Genomic DNA, 24,716 nt, shown 5'->3' with positions numbered 1-24,716 from the left:
GCTCCTCCAGTCCCTGCCCTATTTCATTCTCCTACTCAGGGGCAGAAGCTGAGGAACTGGAATGTGGTCTATTGCATTGTGGAAACTTACATACTGCAGAATTGGCTAAGCCAGAGGCAGTGGAGAGTGGAATGTAGGTGAGACCGAACGGAATCCTCCTCTCTCCGGAGGCAGGAGCCAGAATTTGCAACACCCACTGGCATTTCTGACAAAATAACGGTGTGCAAATGCAATGTGGAGAATAGGGATCAGTAGCAAAGATGCTGTTTCACTTGAATTTAGCTTCAAAGCCTTTGAATGTCTGATCAACTAAAATTAATGCAAATAAATAATTCAACTGTTGACAGTATGTTTATTTAATGCTTCAGGTTGAATAAATGTTATCAAACAGTAACCTGCTATAAAGCACGTGCCACATCTTTCATCTTAAATATAATCATTACTCAATAAAATTTGGATTCATTTACCTCCACAAATGTTTGGAGGGTGTACATAAACATTGCTTTAATTAAAAAAGAAAATATACATAATTTAAAAAATAAAAAGAAATGACAATATCTACAAATTAACAGTAAACCATTGGAATGAAAGAGAAACACATTCTTTTTGCAGATGCCACTTTCATTCAATAAGCATGCAAGCAACCTGCTGGGAGAAACAGTATGAGTTAATTTCATGTGTGGTGACAACTGCTTATTGACAACTTCTTTCAGTAAGGTGACAGATGTCAGCACACTGACCACCCATACAATTTGTTTATACCTTTAGTATCAGAAATAAAACTCCCAATGTCTTAATGGAATTTCAGATTGTAAAAAAAATTACTCTGTTTCCTTAGACACACCATTTACCATGATCCAGCAGGTAATAGTTACTTTGTCTTATCAATTCATTGGAAAGGTATATTCTGATTACAGTGAACCAAAAGAGTCAATAATTTCCTGGAAGAGGTAATGTTGATGCAAGAGTTTCTTTTAGAGCAAACTAAAATAATATGTTATGTAGATGAATAATGATCAGTATGTTTAATATGCTTTGATTCTTAGTTCTGTCATAATTCTTTTGGACAAGTGACTCCTGAATATGTTGTATCAGAATAATAATTTATTTTCTAAGGACAGCATATAAAGAACTGGCAATATAGCATTAAGAAAATTAGCATTATTAACTGGATGCTTATTCCCACAAATGTCATAATTTTCACTAATAGTTTTATTTGAATGAAATGAACTGTGTGGCAACATTGATTTTTCTGCAAGTTAGCTGCTTTAATTAGAAATGATTGGAAATTCTGTCTTTTTGTCCACTAACTGCAGTTCCTGTTGTTTCTCACGTTTTGGTAATGATCATCAAGTAGCCAAAAAATGTCACCCTTTTAAAAGGAGCAACAGAAAAACTGTATAAAAGATTGAACTAGCAAAACAGCTCATGAATGTTTGCACAACATAAGCACATAAGATCAGAACAATTACATTTTTCAGAAAATTCAACTAGATGCCTATAAATACTGCAACTATACTGACCACCGATAATACACTTTACAAAATAGCTGCAGTGACTATAGACACACACATATGTCTGTACATACACTAACTGAAATACTCTGATTTCATTTTGCTACAGTGCTGAACTGTTGCAATCCATGAGTAAACAATATTAGTTTGCTCCTTCTCAAACTATCTATTTTATATTACTGAGGTGAGACACTTTTGCTCGAAAGACGCTATTTCTGAAGTGATGACAGGTTGAGTGCATATCATGCAGCACTAATATAGTGCAAAGAAGTGTCTCACGTTTAACAAGTGTTGCTGACCATGGTCTGCAGGCCATTTAAGAGACCATTTCATTCATTGGAATAAATAATATCATAGTTTGAAACATTAATAGTTAGGTATGGCCATTTGCAGCAGCAATATATACTGGAGTAATCGGCTAACTTGTTGGAAATACTTATACAGTTTCATACATAAAGTGTGGAAAGTTAAGGAGAAAATATTTAAGCTGTTAATAGTTCAATTTCCCAGTTGAACAGTTTTCATTTGTATTTCTTATCATCCAAGTTTGCAGTTTTTGAGCATCATGCTGTTTGAGAAACTCTAGCAGTTTGGCTGTCTTTTTTGCTCTTACCCTTAACTTATCATCAAGCACATGTATATTATTCTGGGTTACTGCATCAATTGTTGCCTTCACATTGACAGATGGATAACTTTTGCATCTTTTTTGCATTAATATTGGAAAGTCATCATTTTGTTACAGCTCTGGTCTTGGGTTCATAGTTGAAGTTGAAGGTCTGTTCTTTCTGGTAAGTGTACATTAGGTCTGTGAGCAGTTGTCAGTTTTTCAGCTGACTCCTAGTTGGATAACTTTCTCACACTGAAACATCATTGTTGTATTTAATATAAAATCATTGGACAAAAAGCAATACAAAGTTCAATATTCCTTTTCAATTATGTCTGAACATCCTTGTCAAATAAAAGCAAAATTTGCTTTGGTGCATTGCAGAGAAGTTCTTCAGCAATATTTCAACTTGTTAACAATAGGCAGCTATTATCACTTGAGGCCTGTATTATACTGAGAACGACATCCTGTGGTATGGTTTGCCATCCATCTTCCTGTAAAAATGTCACAGTGCTCTAGAAACTGACAAACTGTCCCAGAATTCTCTAAAAGACTGTAGACCAGACATACGGTACTGCACGTTTATACCTTACACTAATAAAGAAAGACTGGGAAAGATCTTCAAGCAACAAGGGAAATTACATGTCAGCATCTCCATCATATGCCAGGGTCAAAGGTTTCAGCTTATTGTTTTGCTTTCTCTGTGGTTTCTTGGGTTTTTTGCTACAAATAATGGAGGACAAAGATTCAAGTTACAATTAGCATGCAAACATGCCTTATCATATGATATTACAATGTAATAGCAATATGCATAGAAAAATATTTCAGGTTTAACCTCGACGCAAGCTAATCACATTTCAAGGTGCTGTAAAATCACATTTAGAGACATTGTAAATAATATTACAAATTAGGGGTGGAAATCCTGTCAAATTTTCAACACCAGAATTCTCCATATTGACTTCTGTCAGGGTGAGGACTGTATTGGCCAGCAAGGGATGGCCCAATATTAAATACGCTGCCAAAACTTTTATTCTTAATTCCCAATTGGAAAGCCATTATTTGGCTGGGACACCTGATTGGGATCTTTTCCTGGGAAACTATATATCACAGAAGGAGTCAACACCTTTAGGAAAGGGAGGGTGAAAATTAAATAGAATTGTCACATTTGGGTAGGAATTTTACCTGCCTATGGCAAGGAGGTGAGAGGTGGTAAGTTGGCAAGTTGGCAAAATAGGATAGGAGGGGATTGGGACATGACTAATATGTTACTGCTGTCATTGGCAAGAATTTTGGCAAATTGGCCACTCATCAGGAGCCCAATTGAACCATCTAATTCCATGGGGACATTTTGCTATGGTCCACATTACAGCCCCCAGTGTATAAAACAGCCTCTGTGGTGACAACATTGTCTGTGCATCATAACTGCAACTCACCCAGAACTGTTGCTTGTCCTGTCTGGGTGATAGGCCCTGCTTCTCCTAACATAATTTACTACTCCTTGAGAGCACAGTCATCATTAAGATGCCCTAACCTACAACCTCAGCAATGACCAATGTTAGTAATGTAGTCAGATGTAACCAGAATTCCTGAAACTCACTGAAGCAAAAACAGCAATGGGAGGTTCAGGCTGAGGTGCACTCACATAGCAGACAAATGAAGCATACACGAACACTGTAGGGGCTTCACTTAGGAATTTTGACATCTACTTCAAGTCTTGGGAAAAATGTCTCCAGCATTTCTCTATGTGGCTCAACCAAGTATAAATTAAATGGGCTCCTTGGAAAGTAAGTGCATATCAGAGATAGAGAGGAAATGCCATGACAAAAAAAAACTGAAACCATCTGTGATCTGAGTGCAGATCAGCCCAACCACCCAGGTACCCAGTTGAAACACCAGAAAGAATGAGCACCTTCATCTTGGATGATGAGAAAAAATTAGATCTGCAGGATTTCCCCTGGCACTCCAATCAAGGCAAAATAACAGCAGCATTAACTACATCCTGGTGAAAATATTTGCTTGGCCATATGTGAGGTGCTATGTCATTGATTGAATCAGTTAAGTAACTAACTTAATTGTTAAAATCAGTTGCATTAATTGTCACTGCTTCAGTAAATGAAAAAAAAGTCACCAAAGTCAAAGAGGATCATAAGCTGCTCTCTCATTACAGAGAGATGACTGCTGATGAGTTCAACCTGAGGGTCACCGTGTCTCAGATGGGGGGGGGGAGGGGTGGGGTTGAGAAGTGATGGAGTGATTCTTCATGGCAACCTCAGCCAAGATGGACGTGAACCTGTGCTGTTGGCATGACAAACCAGCCATCCTGCCAACAGAGCTAAATAAATGTCACTAAGGAGATCACTCTTTGCAAAGAAATGATAAAAGCATCTGGTTCTAATAGCTAGAAGTATGACTCTGAAACAGATAGGATCCAACTGTGAGGCTGGGAGTTAAGGCTGGTTCAGATAGCATAGAGGAAGCTCCAAATTTAAACAGCATCTTACCATTCACAACATCTGCAAAGAATACTTGACATCAAGTAGAAACAAAGAGCAAACATAGTTCATTCCGCACTAACCTTACATGTCACGATTGGTGGTGTGCAAGAAATACAAACTTTTTTTTATAACATTACACCAAATGTTATCTAAAAAGAACTAGGACTTGCTCAGTGTGACAAATTACTTACAGTACAAATTTAGAAATTTCATTTCAGCTGAACCATTCCTGGCTTGATTTGTTTCATAATCCGGTAATGAAGAGGAATGTTTTTATCATGTTGTATTTACCACATACTTTCAACCAATCAAAAAAAAATTAAATACCAGCATGTGAAGCTTCGGATTGGAAGTTAATTCTTGCAAACATAAGAAATAGGACGACAATCAGTTGTCTGAAACTATAATGCTGATATCGGGCCAAACAATGATAAGTTCAAATTGGTATTGCAAAGGTTTCTTCCATAATGTTAGATCTCAATTAACATGTTAAATACCAATTAGTGGTTAGCATATGCAAGGGAGAAAGGTTAACAAAATGGTGTTTGCATTAAGTAAAACTTAAGGCTGCTTTCATCATGCTTATAAATGCCCCCAAATCGACTCCCTGAAACTGTTTTTGATTTAAAAGCGATTTGATCACAGACCCTGCAGCAATGCAAGGATTTGAAGGTGACACGTCACATAATGCATTGTTTGGATCGTAGTAAGCATTAGACAGTAGCCCTTTGTTTCATGACTCATTGAAGTACTTCAATAATGCCATTCTGTGTGGACAGAACAGATAGTTACATAAAGATAAACTACATACAGAACACAAGCTTTTTTTTGAGATTGATTTCTATTATTTAACTATCTCTGCAGATTTACTCTGCAAACTTTAGTTTTTAGCCTGTCCATTTAAAAGTATTTCACAATTCTGAAAGAAAGGTATGCACATTAAAAAGGCTTCTTAATAACATTTTTGTAAATATTTTCAAAGGGAATTTATTTTGAATAAAATGTGAAGTTCAGTAGTTTGCACACAATCACAGTCCTCTCACTCAACTCCTGTAAAGCCCGAAAGTATTACAGCTTTGCCTGTATATTTCTATGGTATGGGACAACACCACAAACTTACCAGGCTAGATAGCTCATAGAGACAATGAAGATTATTAAGACAAAACCTCCTGCTGCCACACCATAAACCCAAGTTTTCAGCTTCCCATCTACAAAGTAAAGATACCTTGTTAACTCTTAATAATGAACACAAATGAAACCTAAAAGGAATATGGGTAACCCAAAACAGTAGATTTATTCTGAAGCAGTATTAATATTTGTATAATTCTCTGCCATGTTGTTATATTTTTCTTGTTGCTCTAAAGCCTACCTTTCTGACATACTTCTATAACATTTTAATAACGCAGCTAAGGTATACAAATAGTTGGTGAAACAACCTAGTCCATACATAGAATCATTTGCAGTAGATTTCTTAATGCTTTATAAGGTAGTGCATGGGTTGGGCAAGGAAAGACCATTGGTTCATCTAGTCTGCCTTGCCACACATCTCATCAGATGTCATACTGTGATTCTAGTACTAGTGACATTAATGCTACTGACCCTGAATCCTATAAGTACCTATAGGAATACGTGAGTAATATAGGATTCATGAAGCATAATGACATCTTATACTTTCACTTCAAAATGTCATACAGCCTGTTAATGGGAGAAAATGTCCAGTTCATCCCATCATGCTTGTTCATCCAATTAGAAGTTGTACAATATGAGAAATTACTCGTGTTTCAGTAAGTTTATAAGATACAATAGCAAGAATTGTGAATGCTGGAAATCTGAAATGAAATTGCTGGAAATCCCCAGCAGATCTGGCAACAGCTTTGGAAAGAGAAACAGTGTTAATGTTTCAGGTAGATAGCTTGGACAGAATAGACTAAATGGGCCAAATATTAAGGGAACTTTGCTGTCTATCTGACCCCATGCTGAGGAAGCCTTACTGTCTATCTGACGCTCTGTTGAGGGAGCCATGAATTTTTAAGTGCGTCAATGGCTTTTAATTACAAATTAATTCGAACTATTTCGAGATGAAACCTGTTTAAGAAAGAGCAACATTAGGAAAAAAGGAACATCCATGATAAGCTAGGAGGCAGATGAGCACAAATGCCAACAGAGTGTAAAACTGTGCTAACACTGCGCAAAAGGTCATATTCAGAAAAGAACCAAAACAAAAATTAAAGGGGTATAGAAGCCCAGATCCTTACACTTCAGTTGTTCATCTCTTCTGTTTTTCCCTCTAGTAAAACACTTTCCCCTTAGGTCTTTGTGCCTTTCACCTTTTCCTGCCTCTCGACTTGATGAAAACCTGTGACTCCTCCAATTTATTTCAGTTCTCTGGAAATAGTATAGATATATGAAAAAAAGAACAGCAGGTCATACAACGTGAAGCAGTAAGGGGGATGCTAACGTCAAGATGTAGATGGGCTTGGGTTGGGTGGGACTTTAAGTTTTGAAAATATGGGTGTTGACCGTGAACTGTCTTCAACTCATCCACTTCTGATTTTAACAGAGGCAGAAATGCACTGGTGAGGTTTCGAGGGAGGGATGTAGAGTGTGGTGAACTCCTGTAGGATAGGGAGTCAAGTTAAATCTTATGATTTAATATTGACATTCAGTGGCATTATCAGTTGCTGTAACACTCAAAATCAATAGCTTAAGGCATTGCTATTGACAGAAATTTCATTAGCCCAGCCAAATACTATGACTACAATGACTTATTAGAAGCTGGAATTTCCGAGGCGAATAAATACCTCCTGAATACCTATTGCCTGCCTGCCATCTACAGGCACATGTCAGGAGTATGACTGAATATTCGCCTGTTACCTGATGAGTGCATCTCCAACAAATCTCAAGAAGCTTCATACAATCCAGGCCAAAGTAGTCTGCACCCCATTTACAATCTTAAAGATTCATTTCCTCCACATTGGCATACAGTGGTAGCAGTTATATCTACAAGATACATTGTATCAACTTGCTAAGGTTCCTCGACAGCCACTTCTAAACCTGCAACCTCTACCACATTGAAACTTAACAGTAACTGATTGACAGATATGCAAAGGAACACCACCAGCTTGCCATTTACCCTCCAAATCAAATACCATCCTCACTTGGAATTATATTGTCATTCCTCCACTACCACTGCCTCAAACGTGGAAGATTTCCCTTCAGCATTGAGGAAGTGAGGGAGTGCCTATACCAGATGGACTGACCAGTTAAAGCAAGAGTGTCACCACCACCTTCTCAAAGGCATTTAGTGATAGCCAATAAATAATAGCACAGCCAGCAATGCCCATAGTCTAGGAATGAATATGAGAAGTGTTGAAATATTGCACAGCTCACTGTTATTGCCATTTCAGATTCAATTTTGAACAGTTGGGTTTACCAAGCCTCAGGTAATCTGGTAGCTCAAGGAGGGTGAAAAATGATGGATCGAGAGAAATAAGAGTTTTTCCAAAAAATTCACAACCTTTCTCATTAACTCTGTTTCCCTCCTTATAGAGATTGCCTGATCATTGATTATTCCTCGGCTTTTCAGTTTTTATTTTAAATTTGCAGGATGTTCATTCGCAGGCAGTAACTTATTTGCACTTCACTTATCTTCCAACAGAGGTCAGTATAGTATCATTCCTTGATGCTTGCATGGCCATTTTTCTTTCGATGTTTCCAGTATTGTCATCATGCTTACTCATATGTTTTCTAACAAACCATAAGCAGAATATGTAAAGATTCAACTTATAGATTTTAATCCCTTACAAAATGCCTCTTATTTAATGCAAGGATTAACAGCAATGGAGATCACACACAAAAAAAGCATAGCTTATCTGGGTGATCATTGGCTTTCGCTTGTTGCAAAAATATGAAAGTCCGAAAGAATCACAGTGGCCTTCTAGATGTTTCAGGAGAGAGAAGCGATTGTGTTGAGAAAATAGACAGTTCAGATCAATGGAAATAGAATAGATTAGAATAGGTAGTGGCTATTCGCAGGGGAAAAAGAAAACAAAGGGAGTTTGGTCAACTCTACAAACAACTTTAATCTTGTGCTGGCACTTAAGGAGCATTATCGGAATGAAAATCTGTCATAAAATATGTGCCGAATCAACAAACCACAAAAGTTAATGCTTCTAATTTTCCTTGGAGTCAACTCTCAGAAGACTTGGATGACAGACAGTAATGATCGATTGACATTTTCTGGGCTGGAGGAACTGCTCTACCCTCTGTGGATTTCCCCAATGGCTGGAATTGAAATCCTTGCTTTTCCTGATATATATTATCAATCTGGATCTTGGTGTGAAGGGGATAATTTCAAAGTTTGCAGATGACATTGTAGTTCTTGAAAGAATTATAAACTGTGAGCAGGACAGTCCAGAATATCAAAAGGGCATTGACAATTTGGTGAAGTGAGTGGAGAGATGGCAGATGAGGTTCAATACAGAGAATTGTGAGGTGATGTACTTTATTCAGAACAACATTGTAAGACATTAGAAAATAGGGGGTACAATTCTAAAGGAGGTTTAAGAGCAGAAAGACCTGGATATCTATGTGCATAAATTATTGAAGGTGGCAGGACAAGTGCAGACAGCAGTTAATAAAGCAGATGGTGTCTTGTACTTAATGCCCCTATTAATAAAGCTCAAGAGCAAGGAGGCGATGTTAACCTTGAACGAAACGTGCTTGAGTATTGCGCACAGTTGTGAGCATGATATTATAGGAAATATATGAACTTGTTGGAGGGAGAGAGATCTATAACAATAATTCCAGGTATGCGAAACATCAGTTGTGAGGATAGATTGAAGAAGTTGGGGCTATTCTTCTAGGTGAGAAGACGGGAAGAAGGCTGAGTAGTGATTCAATAAAGATTTTCAAAATCACGAGCAGACTGGATAGATTAGGCAATGTGGTGGAGGTAGGATTGATTGAGGCATTCAAGCCAATATTGGATGATAATTGGATAGGAATGGTATGCAGAGACAGGGAAGGGGTTTAGCACTTGGTCATTCAACTGGTACAGGCACGATGTACTGAATGGTCTCTTTCTGCACAGTAACGATTCTTGATTCTGTGATTCTATAAACGCACTAACAATCAGTCTGAAACATTTTGCCTTCAAGACTCTCAAGGTGTAATTTTCAGTACTTACTAAAAAGTTCTTTAGTTATACAGGGCAGTTTTGAGCCCATATCTTGAATATTATGTGCAGTTTTTGATCTCCTTACTTGAAGAAATATGCAAACGCTTTGAAGGTAGTTTGGAGAAGGTTTATGAGACTACTAGCTGGAATGAACAAATCATCTTCCAAGGGAAGGCTGGACAGACTGGGCTTTGTCTGAAGTGCATGTTGGTGAAGGATTGGGTTAGGCTTCATTGTAATACACAACCCCTTCCCCTGCCTTCCACAATGTTTAACATTCACTGGAAAGACTCAGATCTAATAACAAGTATTTGTACATCTGCATAGCAACTTTCTAGAAAGCAGTTGACACCCACCAGAGAAGAAATGACAGAAGACAAAAAATATAACATTTAGTTGGTACTGTGGAATTTGTTTTATTAATTTTTTTCTGGAATGTTAAATTGATTGGAAGCAAACCAGAAGAGTCATATAGTTGACATCAGAAGAAAATATATCTAATCTTAGCCCAGGGCTCCAGAGGACAAATGCTGTGCTGCTAGTGCCAACCCAATTAAGATCAGCTAACTTGGTACTGATCAAAACGGTGATATTTCCAATTTGCACAATATAGTATATCACGTTATGAAGGAAATTTTACCTTTGGGAAGCTTACCAATATCAAGATGACTGGGTATTGTGCGTGCCACATCATTTTAATTTCCGCTAAATTTTCCGCTGAGATAGGAAAATCAGGTGTAATGTATAATATAATTTACAATTAACTTCATATTGCCCATTTGGCACCATCATTCAAAATTAAAATTACCCCCAATAGATGATTTCACAGGAATACTGGGTGAGGTGTCAATCATTCCTCATCAAAAGGAAGATACAATTAATGAACAAATATACAGGAAGGACAGTTTCTCACTGTGTATGTAAACAGGATAAATTGTCCCACAATCAAATATCTGAACTCATATTGGAAGTTACATCCAAAAGGCCTGGAGGGAAAGATGGCACCCAGAGAACTTTAGTTCATCTGAACTCAGGCTGAGATATTTCCTTCAGTTTGTTAAGTGTGGGTAGTGACATGCATGCCGTGATCCCATTGCTGATATAACCCAGCCTATTGCTCATTAAGGATTGATAGGCTGTGCATAGGTGAGGGTTTTGACCTATTATACACTTCGACACTGGCATGATGGATCGCCAGAAGCTGCCAGCCAACCAGAGGCTGACTGCATCTGGGTCCTAAACGTTTTCCTGTCATGGCCTAGCCTAGAGGTGACCCAATGCCAACAAGGCATGTCTTCTTTATTTTCCTGTTGTGGGATTTGCAACATGGGAAAAAGGGAGTCCACGGAGATTGAGGGTAATGCCCAGAGAAATGGCCTCAAAGACCACGCCTTGCCCATAATTCCTGCCTCCAGTTTCAACCAGGTTTTGACAATCATGACCGTCACACTGCTCCCCCTGCCTCCCAAAAACAAATTCGTTGCCTGGTTTTCACGGTAGTGAAACCAGCCACCTTTCTTGTTCCTTGGGGAGACAGGTGATCGGGGAGTGCTGGGTTGAAGTCTGAAGTGACCATTTATTGACCACTTAAAAGCCCTCAATTGCTGGTGGGTCAAGAAAGTCTCTCATGGACATCTTGCCAAATGTTTCATTAGATTAGCGAAGGGCAAGAGGGAATAAGTTTCTCTCCAGGGCAAACTTGCCCATTTTTCCCCTTTTTTGCTACCTCTTTTGTCACCTTGAAGGAGGGGAAAACTCACTCTCAATGTCTTAGTTAAGAAGGAAACAGAAAACAAATCTTGTAGCTTAACTGAATGGTGTAGTCTCAATAAGACGCTATATTCAACCCAGCTTTCTGGGATTTATTCAACAGTTCAAGCAGTCACAATAGCTACCTGAGATATGACTTGATAATTAAACAGCAATGATAGCTACATAGCCAGGAGGGATCAAACAGTAGGTAACTGCGGTACTTAGCCACATAGATGTGTGCACGCAAGGACACATACATATAAAGCCAAACAATACACTGCAGCATCTTATGCATTCTTACCAGGACTCTGTCAGTTTGTACTAAGCTCAATGTGTAATGACATTTGAGGACTAAAATTATTATCCATACTAAAAAAAAGGATGAAAATAAAAACAATTATAGCTAATATTGTTAGATTGTTCAGATTGTTGACTGATACCCTGATCTAATGAGAAGAAAATTATCCTGGGCATCCAAAACACTGTCCTTGTGAATAATAAACTGGTTCAGTCAAAGCTGCCTGTTTTTCTGTGCAAGTGCTCAGTGAGTTAAAAAGAATGTTCTTTGCATGCACCTTATTTTATTTATCTTACAACATGTTCTATCCCAGCACATCAAATACAAATATGTGAGGTAGGCCTCTGTGTCTCTATCCTGTTATTTATATTCTTTAATGTTATTTGTGTTGGCAGTCTGCATGACTAGAACTGTACTTTTGCTCAAAGATGTCTCAAGACTGGGTCATTTCTATACATACCTGATTTAGATGAGTACTCTGTCAGAATCAATGAAGATACAGAGCTGATGATTTAACTTGTCTTTTACATATGCTGATTAATTGATTGTACATTTCCTATATTTTATGGTTCAATTTCAGATTTCCAGCAATTACAATTTTCTTTATTCATGGTTTTATTTCAGACGGCAACTATATATTGTAAATTGCAATCATACCCAGTTCCATATTCTGACACAATACTATAATTATATTGCAAATAACCATTAGTTTGAACAATATGTAGTGAATTATTTCAAGAAGGGAAGTACAGATATTGGCCAATAATTTACAGTCAGAGTGAAGCCACAGCATCACTCCACTGATCTGAAAGATATCTGTCTATAATTATCTAGCTATGTTACATGGGATTTACCTAACCTGAGATTAATTCGAACTTGGTCTTAAGTCAAGAAGATAGTTGGACTTCCAGAAACAATGAACAGGGGAAAACAACACATTTCTTAAAAGGAAACTCACAAAAAAACTAACCAAGTAGTGAAAAGTATGAATGATCCTTTACTATCTTCAAGTTTTAAAGAGAAAAATAAAGATTTGAACATTCACATTCCAAGTCAAAATGTCAAAATCTTAAAAAAATGACATTATACAAAAAACATGCATTATTTAATAATTATGCAAAATGTTGACATTTGTAAATAATGTTTCTAGATATAAAGGGGTCCTTAAACATTATTTATGACATAACATACTGTTATGACAAGGTTTCATTTTGCAGGAGTTTTGATCAATGATTTTACAGCACGAAGCAGTTCAATGATTTCCAATTGCTGTCTCAAAGACTTTGACAGTGTATCTTGCAGAGAAACACAGAATCAAGTACAGCTACTTCACGATTTCTACTTTTAACTGTACGTGTGGACTCCAGAAGTTGCTGTCAGTTTCAAGAGTGACAAAGGCAAATGCTAATGGATTCACTGGCATTACAACCACAAAATCCAGGACAATATCCTCAGACCCAAGGGATTTAGTACAAGCAATAAAGAGAACATATTCATCTTCAGGTTAGTTGCAGCATGAGGAAATGTAGTTGTAAGCATTATTGCCATAACAGCTTCGAGAGTGTTACCGCACCAAACCCAGACGTTTCCAACAGAATAAAAATTAAACAGTCTTATAATTCCATAATGATTACACCAAATACTGGTACAACAACGTCCATGGGGAGAGAGCAAGCTAGCATTTCGAGTCTAGATGACTCCTTATCAGCTCTATAGTCATAGAGATGTACAGCATGGAAACAGACCCTTCGGTCCAACCTGTCCGTGCTGACCAGATATCCCAACACAATCTAGTCCCACCTGCCAGCACCCAGCCCATATTCCTCCAAACCCTTCCTCTCCATATACCTATCCAGATGCCTTTTAAATGTTGCAATTGTACCAGCCTCTACCACTTCCTCTGGCAGCTCATTCCAGACACGCACCACTGTCTGCGTGAAAAAGTTGCCCCTTAGGTCTCTTTTATATCTTTCCCCTCTCACGCTAAACCTATGCCCTCTAGTTCTGGACTCCCCCACCCCAGGGAAAATGACCTTGTCTATTTATCCTGTCCATGCCCTTCATGATTTTATAAATCTGTATAAGGTCACTTCTCAGCCTCCGACACTCCAGGGAAAACAGCCCCACCATATTCAACCTCTGCCTCCAACCCCGGCAACATCCTTGTAAATCTTTCCTGAATCATTTCAAGTTTCATAACATCCTTTCGATAGGAAGGAGACCAGAACTGCATGCAATATTCCAAAAGTGGCCTAACCAACATCCAGTACAGCCGCAACATGACCTTCCAACTCCTGTACTCAATACTCTGACCAATAAAGGAAAGCATACCAAACACCTTCTTCACTCTCCTACTTACCTTTGAATCTATTTTCAAGGAGCTATAAACCTGCTCTCCAAGGTCTCTTTGTTCAGCAACACTCCCTAAGAGCTTACCATTAAGTGTATAAGTCCGGAAAAGATTTGTCTTTCCAAAATATAACACCTCACATTTATTTAAATTATACTTCATCTGCTACTCCTCAGCCTATTGGCCCATCTGACCAAGATCCCGTTGTAATCTGAGGTAACCTTCTTCACTGTCCACTATACTTCCAATTTTGGTGTCATCTGCAAACTTACTAACTATACCTCCTATGTTCACATCCAAATCATTGATAAAAATGATGAAAAGTTGTGGACCCAGCACCGATCCTTGTAGTCACAGGCCTCCAGTCTGAAAAACAATCCTCTACCACCACCCTCTGTCTTCTACCTTCAAGCCATTTCTGTATCCAAACGGCTAGTTCTCTCTGTATTTTGTGAGATCTACCCTTGCTAATCAGTCTCCCATGGAGAATCTTGTCGAACACCTTCCTGAAGTCCATGTAGATCACATCTACCGCTGAGTCCTCATCAATCCTCTTTGTTACTTTTTCAAAAAACTCAATCAAGTTTGTGAGACATGATTTCCTATGCACAAAGCCATGTTGACTATCCCTAATCAGTCCTTGCCTTTCCAAATACGTGTAAAGCCTGTCTCTCCTGTCTCTCCTGACATCGGTGGTGGGCAAAGTGTTGGAGGAAATTCCTCCAACACTTTGCCCACCACCGATGTCAGGCTCACCGGTCTATAGTTCTCTGGCTTGTCCTTACCACCCTTCTTAAACAATGGCACCAAGTTAGCCAACTTCAAGATTTCCGGCGTCTCACCTGTGACTATCGATGATACAAATATGTCAGCAAGATGCCAAGCAATCACTTCCCTAGCTTCCCACAGAGTTCAAGGGTACACTGATCAAGTCCTGGGGATTTATCCACTTTTATGCATTTCAAGACATCCAGCACCTCATCCTCTGTAATATGGATATTTGTCAAGATGTCTTCATCTATTTTGCTACATTCTATATCTTCCATGTCCTTCTCACAGTAAACACTGATGCAAAATACCCGTTTAGTATCTCCATCATCTCCTGTGGCTCCACACTAAGGCTGCCTTGCTGATCTTTGAAGGCCCTATTCTCTTCCTAGTTACCCATTTGTCCTTAATGTATTTGTGAAAACCTTATGGATTCTCCCTAACTCCATTTGCTAAAGCTATCTCATGTCCCCTTTTTGCCCTCCTCATTTTCTTCTTAAGTATTCTCCTACTGCCTTTATACGCTTCTAAGGATTCACTCAATCTATCGTGTCTATACCTTACATATGTTTCTTTTTTTAACCAAACCCTCAATTTCTTTAGTCATCCAGCATTCCCTAGAACTACCAGCCTTTCCTTTCACCCTAACAGGAATATACTTTCTCTGGATTCTTGTTATCTCATTTCTGAAGGCTTCCCATTTTCCTGCAGTTCCTTTACCTGCAAACATCTACTCCAAATTAGCTTTAGAAAATTCTTGCCTACTACCGCCAAAATTAGCCTTCCTCCAATTTAGAACTTAACTTTTGATCTGGTCTATCTTTCTCCATCACTATTTTAAAACTAATACAATTATGGTTGCTGGCCCCAAACTGCTCCCCCACTGACACCTAGTCACCTGCCCTGCCTTATTTCCCAAGAGTAGGTCAAGTTTTGCGCCTCCTCTAGTAGGTACATCCACATACTGAATCAGAAAATTGTCTTAACAATACCTCTTGTTATTGTTAACAAATACCTCTCCATCTAAACCCTTAACACTATAGCAGTCCCAGTCTATATTTGGAAAGTTAAAATCCCCTACCCAAACCACCCTTACAGATAACTGAAACCTCCTTACAAATTTGTTTCTCACTTTCCTGCTGACTATTAGGGGGACAATCCCAATTTGCAACAGTAGTAAACTCGCCAACTTTAAGGGCATTTAAATGGTCATCAGATAGGCATACGGACAAGAATGGAATTGTGTAGGTTAGATGGGCTTCAGATTTGTTCTACAGGTCGGCGCAACATCGAGGGCTGAAGGGCCTCTACTACACTGTAATGTTCTATGTTCTGAGGTGATCATCCCTTTCTTATTTCTCCCTAAATACAGCTGTAACGCAATCCCTTATCAAAAACGTCACTCCCCCTTCCTCTCTTGCCTCCCTTTCTATCCTTCCTGTAGCATTTATACCCTGGAACATTAAGCTGCCAGTCCTGCCCATCCCTGAGCCAAGTTTCCATAATTGCAATGATATCCCAGTCCCATGTTCCTAACCATGCCCTGAGTTCATCTGCCTTCCCTGTTAGGCCCCTTGCATTGAAATAAATGCAGTTTAATTTATCAGTCCTACCTTGTTCTCTGCTTTGTCCCTGCCTGCCCTGACTGTTTGACTCGCTTCTTTTCTTGACTGTACCAACCTTAGCTTGCTCTCTCTCCATGGATGTTGTCTGACCCATTATGATCTCCAGCATGTTATTTTCAGTCCAAATTCCAGCATCTGCAGTAATTTGTTCCTACTTATAATTCCATTGCATTGCTACCAGCTAATTCCATTTGTGCAGATGTCTCACTTTGCAACTAAAATGCTAAATAGAAAGCATAAAGTTTTAAAATCACTTATCAGGGAATCTTTGAATCACCTGAATAAATACTTGAGTTAGTTTTATAATTTTACTTATGGAGAAATCTGAATTGTACTAACATTTATTGTTTGTCTCTTTTTGATAAAATATGAAACCCTATTTAAAAATCTATTGAAATGAGATTAAGATTTTTGAGCCTGACTTTTTATCTGACCTGCTCCAAAGGGCTGTAAGAACCACATGTGTCCTGAATGCCCTTGTTCACTGTCATAGGTTTCGGTTGGGTTGATGGCTCGACTAGTCTTCACATCTGCTTTTTTTTCCTCTACTGACGGTATCTCCAACACTGGGATCATGGTGCACTGGTCCAGCAAATTGTCAGTTGTCACCACTTCTGTGTAACCTTCTTCACAGACACAAACTGCAGACTAAATATGAAAAATGAAGGATTAAGCAGTTGAAATACAATCATTCATTCAACATGTCTGTTGAAACATTGCAACGTTCAAAATGATAGAAAGTAGTATATTCAGAAATTATGTATTACTGTTGGCGGTCAACACCTACCTCAGAGCAGTATGTATGAGGCTTAGTACATGGTGGATTACATGATCTGTCACCATAAGGTTGGTTCACTGCAGAACAGCCACCTACAAGATGAGCAGCTACATTTATTAACTGCAAATAATAAAATTACTGTGCAATTTTGATTACACCACAATTGCTATCATTTTTTAAAAAAAATTAAGCCTTATAGGCTTGAATGAGCTGCAATAGAACATCACAAAAATACTCATGGTCTCAAACCATCTGATAATCACAGAGGGCACTCAGTTCTAGCATACCTCTTAATGGATCCTTCTGCCACTGATCCATGTTAGCCAGATAACTGGATGTCAAAGTGACACTTTTCTTTAACCTTACTTTAGCCTAGACGACTGGTTAATATTTATCTTTAATTTCTGTCAACAATGGTCACAAGTGAATTAATCCAGGCATGTTGCTAACTAATTCTGAACAGCTGTGGAGAAATAGCAAAATTTGCTCTTGATTAGCATTATTTTCAAAAAGACCACAAGGTTTTGGCAAGTTGAAAATGGTCAGGATGCCATTTGGATATTAGAACAGAGGATTACTAGTGGAACAGCATAAAACAGCTTGAGACAAGAACATTTGATGCCGAGTCTCAGAATCTTACTGGAAAAATATCTTATTTGGCAGCTTTAACTTGAGATGAGCATCCACAAATGTTAAAATTCTATGTTGCTATTGTAAAGGAGAATTTATTCTACAAAGAAGACTTTCAATGCATTAGCAATTTAACGTTTGTGATGCAAGAATTTAGTTAAGAAAGTTTCACTTTGTAAAAAATTACATCCTGAAACACGCTGGCCTCTGCACTGATGTACTAGTCGTGATTTTGTGAAGATATTAGGTATTCATTGGATTATTTAAACATCTGATACGTAAACTGAATTCACTTTATTACTGTTGATAATTTACATTTATGCATTCTAACTGCTGACTCAAATTAATGAAAGTTGTACTCCCCTGTTGTTGAATACACGTTTTCCGGATAATAGGAATAACCAGGCATGGGAACTAAACAATATCTTCCTGAAGTCTTTATTGCAGAAGCGTGGTAATTACATGGATGGTACAAGTGCAAAGACGTCAGCTTCATAGATGTTATAAGGCAGCTGCTACCTGTCCAATCACAGCTCGTATTCTTATACTCTCCTGGTTGCTGTGGTTTTTGGGTGTAATTGTACTTGTTCTGTCTATTAGGCTAATTTCTACAGTGATATTAATTTCTACAGCAATAGCACTTGAAACTAATCTCTGTGGTTAACAGTGATTGTTCAGTGAAGTACTTCACATCACGTGAAACTAATATTGCTGTTACCCCTAGCTCTTCACTTAAGTGTTTCAATCATTTTAAAGGTAAGGCGTTCCCTCTATAATCAGTTCCCCATTTAGCAATACAAAACTGCAATTCTTGCCTTGTAAGTATCTGCTAAGAACTCATCCATGATCTAATTAAGGGCTGAAAGAGTGGTGCAGGAAAAGCACAGCAGGTCAGGAAGCATCCGAGGAGCAGGAGAATTGACGTTTCGAGCATAAACCCTTCATCTGGATCTAATTAACACATTTAGTAATACAAAACCACTATTCTTGCCCTGGAAGTAGCTGCTAAGAACTCATCCCTGATCTAATCAAGTCCCACTATGATTTCCCTGGTCTGATTAGGTCGAATTTGACCCTTTCTTATTCTGTGAGCTGCCACTGAATCCCACATCTGCCAACATCTTTTTCCTACTAAAAATCCTGTATAACTGTGGGGTGGCATGGTGGCTCAGTGGTTAACACTGCTGCCTCACAGCGCCAGGGGCCCCAGTTCAATTCCAGCCGTGGGGAACAGTCTGTGTGGAGTTTGCACATCCTCCCCGTGTCTGCGTGGGTTTCCTCTGGGTGCTCTGGATTCCTCCCACAGTCCAAAAGACATGCAGGTCAGGTGAATTGGCCATGCTAAATTGCCCACAGTGTTAGGTGTGTTAGTTAGGGGGGAAATGGGTCTGGGTGGGTTACTCTTCGGAGGGTCGGTGTGGACTTGTTGGGCCAAAGGGCCAGCTTCCACACTGTAGAGACTCTATGAAATGAGTATACTCTCTATGAGAATTTGCTTTATTTTGCTTATTAAGATTCATAGAGCATAGAACAGTACAGGCCCTTCAGCCCTTGATGTTGTGTTGACTTTTTATCCTACTCTAAGATCAGACTAACCTACATACCTTTCATTGTACTATCTTCATGTGCTTATCCGAGAGTCCCTTGAAAGTCCCTAATGTATCTGATTCTATTATCACTGCCGGCAGTGCATTCCATGAACCCATACTCTCTGTGTAAAGAGCTTACCTCTGACATCTCCCCTAAACCTTCCTCCAATCATCTTAAATTATGCCTCCTCATGATAGACATTTTCGCCATGGGAAAAGGTCTCTGGCTATCCACTCTATCTATGCCTCACATCATCTTGTACACTTATGTCAAATCACCTCTTATCCTTCTTCCCTCCAATAAGAAAAGCCCCAGCTCCCTCAAGCTTTCTTCATAAGACATGCCACCCTCCCCACACTCCGCTCTCCCCCCCCACCCCCCCACCCTCCCCAGTCCAGGCAGCATCCTGATAAATCTCCTCTACACCCTCTCTAAAGCTTCCACATCCTTCCTACAATGAGGCGACCAGAACTGAACGCAATATTACAATTGTGGTCTAACCAGGACTCTACAGAGCTGAAGCATAACCTGTGGCTCTTTAACTGAATCTCACACTTAATGTAAGCTAACACACCATATGCCTTCTTAATAAGCCTATTAACGTGGATGGCAACTTTGAGGGATCTGTGCACATGGACTCCAAGATCCCTCTGTTCATCCATACTGCCAAGAATCCTATCCATAACCCTGTATTTGGCATTCAAATTCAACCTTCCAAAGTGAATCACTTCACACTTTTCCAGGTTGAAATCCATCTGCTATTTACCAGCCCAGTTCTATATCCTGTAAATGTCCCATTCCAACCTACAACAGCTCTCCACACTATTCACAACTCCACCAACTTTCATGTCACTGGCAAACGTATAAATTCACCCTTCCACTTCCTCATCCAAGTCATTTATAAAAATCACAAAGAGCAGAGATCCCAGAACTGATACCTATGGAACATCACTGGTCCCGAGCTCCAGGCTGAAAACTTTCCATCTACCACTACCCTCTGTCTTCTATGGGCCAGCCAATTCTGTATACAGTCAGCCAGATTTCCCTGTATCCCATGCCTCCTTACTTTCTGAATGAGCCTGCAATGGGAAACCTTATCAAACACCTTGTAAAAACTCAATTACTCCACATCCACTGCCCTACCTTCATCAATGTGTTTTGTCACATTCTCAAAGAATTCGGTAAGGTTTGTGAGGCATGACCTGCCCATCACAAAGCTACGTTGAGTATCTCTAATCAAACTGTGGTTTTTCAAGTTATCATAAATCCTGTCTCTCAGAATCCTCACCAATATGTTGCCCACCACAGACGTAAGACTGACTGGTCTGTAATTCCTAGAATTATCCCTATTCCCATTTGCCACCTTCCAATCATCTGGCACTACTCCAGCAGACAGTGAGGATGCAAAGGTCATCACCAAAGATGCAGCAATCTTTTTCCTCGCTTCCTGTAGTAACCTAGTGTATATCCCATCTGGCCAGGGGATTCATCTGTCCTTATGTTTTTCAAAATTTTCAGTACGACCTCCTTCTTAAATTCAACCTATTCAATATATCAGTCTGTTTCATGCTGTCCTCTGAAATGTCACTCAGCAGTGAATACTGAAGCAAAGTATTCATTAAGGTCCTCCTGTACCGTGTGCGGGTCAAGGTGCAAGTTCCCTCCACTAAACTTGATCAGCCCTACCGTTACTTTGGCCATCCTCTTGTTCCTAACGTCAGTGTAGAACACCTTAGGGTTTTCTTTAATCCTACTCACTGAAGTTTTCTCAGGCCCCCTTTTAGCTCTCCAAAGTCCATTCTTCAGTTCCATCCTGGCTACCTTGTAACCCTCTAAAGCCGTGTCTAATACTTGCCTCCTAAACCTTAAGTAAGCTTCCTTCTTCCTCTTGACTAGATATTCCACATTCCTGTCACCCCAAGTTCTTTCAACCTACCATCCCTTCCTTGCTTCAGTGGGACAAACCTGTCCGGCACCATCAACTTCCTAAATAACCTCCACATTTCTGTTGTGCATTTCCCTGAGAACATCAGTTCCCAACTTAGGTGCCCCAGTTCCTGTCTAATAACATTATAATTCCAGCTACCCCAATTAAGTACTCTCCTGTACCATCTGCTCCTATCCCTCTCCAGAAGCATTGTAAAGATCAGGGAGTTGTGATCATTATCACTGAAATGCTCTCCCACTGAGTGATCTGACACCTAACATGGCACCAAATCCAACATGGCCTCCCATCTAGTCAGCCTAGATTGAGTCAGGAACCCTTCCTGGATACAGCTGACAAAACTGCTCCATCCAAACTATATGAACTATAAAGATTCCAATCAATATTAGGGAAGTTCAAGTCACCCATGACCACAACCCTATTACTTCTGCACCTTTCCAAAATCTGCGTCCCAATCTGCTCCTCCGTGTCTCTGTTGCTATTGAGGTGTCTGTAGAAAACACCCAATAAAGTGACGGCACCTTTCTTGTTTCTGACTTCTACCCTCCTTGATTACCTCCCTTTCTGCAGATTCCTAATATAATTCATAACACTTGTATTAGACCTCATCCTAATCTTCTGCATTCTCTTTTATTGCAACTGGCGTAAAGTCCCAGAGAATCAGCTGTTTTGTCAGCTGTTTTGAACATCCTGCCTCAGCTCTCAGGAACACCTGCACCGGTTTTGGCCTCAAGCATAAGCCTTAACTAACTTCCACCACAATATCCTAGCATCAACATTCCAATAAAAGGAGAAGAAGAAAAAGCCCTATAACCTTCCAATCTTCCAAATATCCTACGCTACCACAGCACACAGACACAAACTCACACACTCTCTGTTTGTCCTTTGCATACCAAATTGTGCCCCCACTTATGCCTCATGCGCTCCATGACAAGTTGTGCTCCTTGTCCCATTCCTCAGAGCTCCTAACCCAATTTAGTGTCAACTCACACAAAGCCATGAATAAATCTCATTCCTATGGCCCTTTATGGTTCCTGTGTAAAATTATGCTCCCTGATGACCCCACCTAGCACAGTATGCTCTTACACTTTTTATTCACCCAGTATCTGCCAGGGGCAGACCTCAGGAACCATACTAAGATAAAATAAAGTTCCACATATCTACAACACTACTTCACTTCCCAAAAATAAATGTGTTGAGAAATGCACATTAAATGCAGTTAAATCTCTTCAACTACTTACTTCCTTATATAAATACACATTTGAATCTATTTAACCCAACATCAAAGACAGGCAATGACCATTTGGAGCTTGTCAATTACTGTGAGTTTAAACATTCTCCACAGTGACAATGATAAAAGATTGAAGCTGCAAAGAAACATTAAACAGATTCTCAGGCTTATGCCAACAAGTATCTAGTGAAATTACAACCCCTGTTTTCTGTTTCGATTGTTATTTCTTTTTCCAATATTAATAGAACAGGAGCTTAAGTGACTTGAGAGCTTGAAAGTTCAAGAGACTTTATTCACTTTTTAGACAAATTCATCTCTACTCTTAACAACCCCAAATGGGTATGTGATTTTTCCCAAAATGGGTACAATTTCCCCCCCCCAAAAAAATGTATCTGACCTCTCCTGAAGTGTACCTGAGCCTCTGAAGATGGAAGGATTTGAACTTTGCCTCTAATGTCTAATGCTATGTTTTGGAAATGCTGGTAAATGATTGAACTAAACTGAGCATTTAAACAGCTCAAACAAAATGTGGATATATAAAACACATTGCATCCACAATCCCCTGTGGTGAAAACAGTGAAATGCAGTGTCAGACCTTGCAGTTCTGAATTCGAGACTCTGCGACCATTTTGGCTAGAGCAGAGTTAATCTGTCCCCATGGAAATTCAGCTCCCAATGTTTTTAATCTCCTTTCCTAAGTAAAGTCCTTAAACTGTGTTTATTATTATGGTATGGATTATCTGTACCCTCTCCATGGCACTAAAATCTATTCTTAAGTAGTTTGATGCATTTCACTCTATCTTTCTATATGTCTGCAAAGTACTGTATGTCAACAAGAAGATAGAAGCACTCCATCATAACCATCCAGTGATACACTGACAATGCTGCTCTTCTCCCAGTGCATTTAGGAAAGAGAAAAACTCAGTACCTGTGACGTTTATTCCATCTGACCTTTGACACCATACTTCTCGGTATGATCCTGTCCATGCGCCAGCCAGCCAAACATACTCATAGCAACTGCCACCTATAAGAAATCATAACAATAAGAAATAAAACTGTGTGCATAACATTTCAGCCTGGAGAAGAAGACATACATGGATAATTTTAAAGATACCCACTTGATCCAGGTGAGCATCTTATCTCTTGTAAAACACTGTGAGCAAATCTTGTAAATGATGGATAAGATGAAAATTCAAACCCTGCCCACCCAGTTTTTGTCAGGAAAGCAGCATTAAATATGGTCTCAATTCAATATAAATATAACTTCAGTTCAATGCTCCTCAGGAACAAAAACAATGGCATCCTCTGTCCTAGGATAGTTGTACAATCAGAAATAGGTAGTTGTACAATCAGAGATTTCATTTTAAATCCATTTTTGTACTGAGTTTCATTCCATACTTAAAGAAGGAATAGTTATGTCCTGACTGTGATTGTGACTGTGATTGAATTTTCCTCATGTGCTCTTAAGCATTAAATAACACTAAATTTGTTCTTCAATTTATAGGTCAAGCTAAGTACATATTCTGCTTTTGAGACACAATATGGAAGCAACCGGAAAGCTGAAATACAATAACATGGCTTCATTTGACCCTAAACACGCACAAATTACCCAAAAGTTGGATATATAGTGGCACAATGTAGCGTGCAGATTCTTTCTGAAGGTGTGATGTTTGGTGCTGAGAAAAGATTCTGAATGAAAATACAAATTGGCAACAATGGCAATTCTAGACTAATTAGAAACAATGAGAGCTAATGTGAATCCATTTTATTTCATAGAAGTAACATGGCTAATCCCTAGCATTTGACTGGATAGTTTTTTGCTGTGATTCAATTTCAAGTGAGTTAATCTTGTATTTCTTCATTGCCTATCATGGAATATTGAAAATATCTCAAATCATTTTGTAGAAATCTGCTTTAATGGTAAGCTGTTTCAGGAGACAGGCTGCCTCTACATGCA

At 39.0% G+C, this 24,716-nt stretch overlaps 1 protein-coding gene across 1 annotated transcript in view; it reads right to left on the bottom strand.

Moving 5' to 3' along the window:
- Window positions 1-336: 336 nt before the first annotated feature.
- LOC140480487 (thrombospondin type-1 domain-containing protein 7A-like) overlaps window positions 337-24,716 on the bottom strand; it is a 391,066-nt gene continuing 366,686 nt past the window's right edge. Inside the window, exons 24-28 of the mRNA XM_072575404.1 lie at window positions 23,688-23,783; window positions 17,373-17,455; window positions 17,020-17,233; window positions 5,734-5,821; window positions 337-2,841 (exon numbers count right to left, since the gene is read on the bottom strand). Coding sequence (XP_072431505.1) covers window positions 2,757-2,841; window positions 5,734-5,821; window positions 17,020-17,233; window positions 17,373-17,455; window positions 23,688-23,783 — 566 coding nt within the window. The 3' untranslated portion in view covers window positions 337-2,756. The remainder of the gene's footprint in view (window positions 2,842-5,733; window positions 5,822-17,019; window positions 17,234-17,372; window positions 17,456-23,687; window positions 23,784-24,716) is intronic.

This window comes from Chiloscyllium punctatum, chromosome 8 (genome assembly GCF_047496795.1).
Source record: "Chiloscyllium punctatum isolate Juve2018m chromosome 8, sChiPun1.3, whole genome shotgun sequence".
In the NCBI taxonomy this organism is placed as follows: Eukaryota; Metazoa; Chordata; class Chondrichthyes; order Orectolobiformes; family Hemiscylliidae; genus Chiloscyllium; species Chiloscyllium punctatum.
This window is presented reverse-complemented; position numbering and strand designations above follow the sequence as displayed.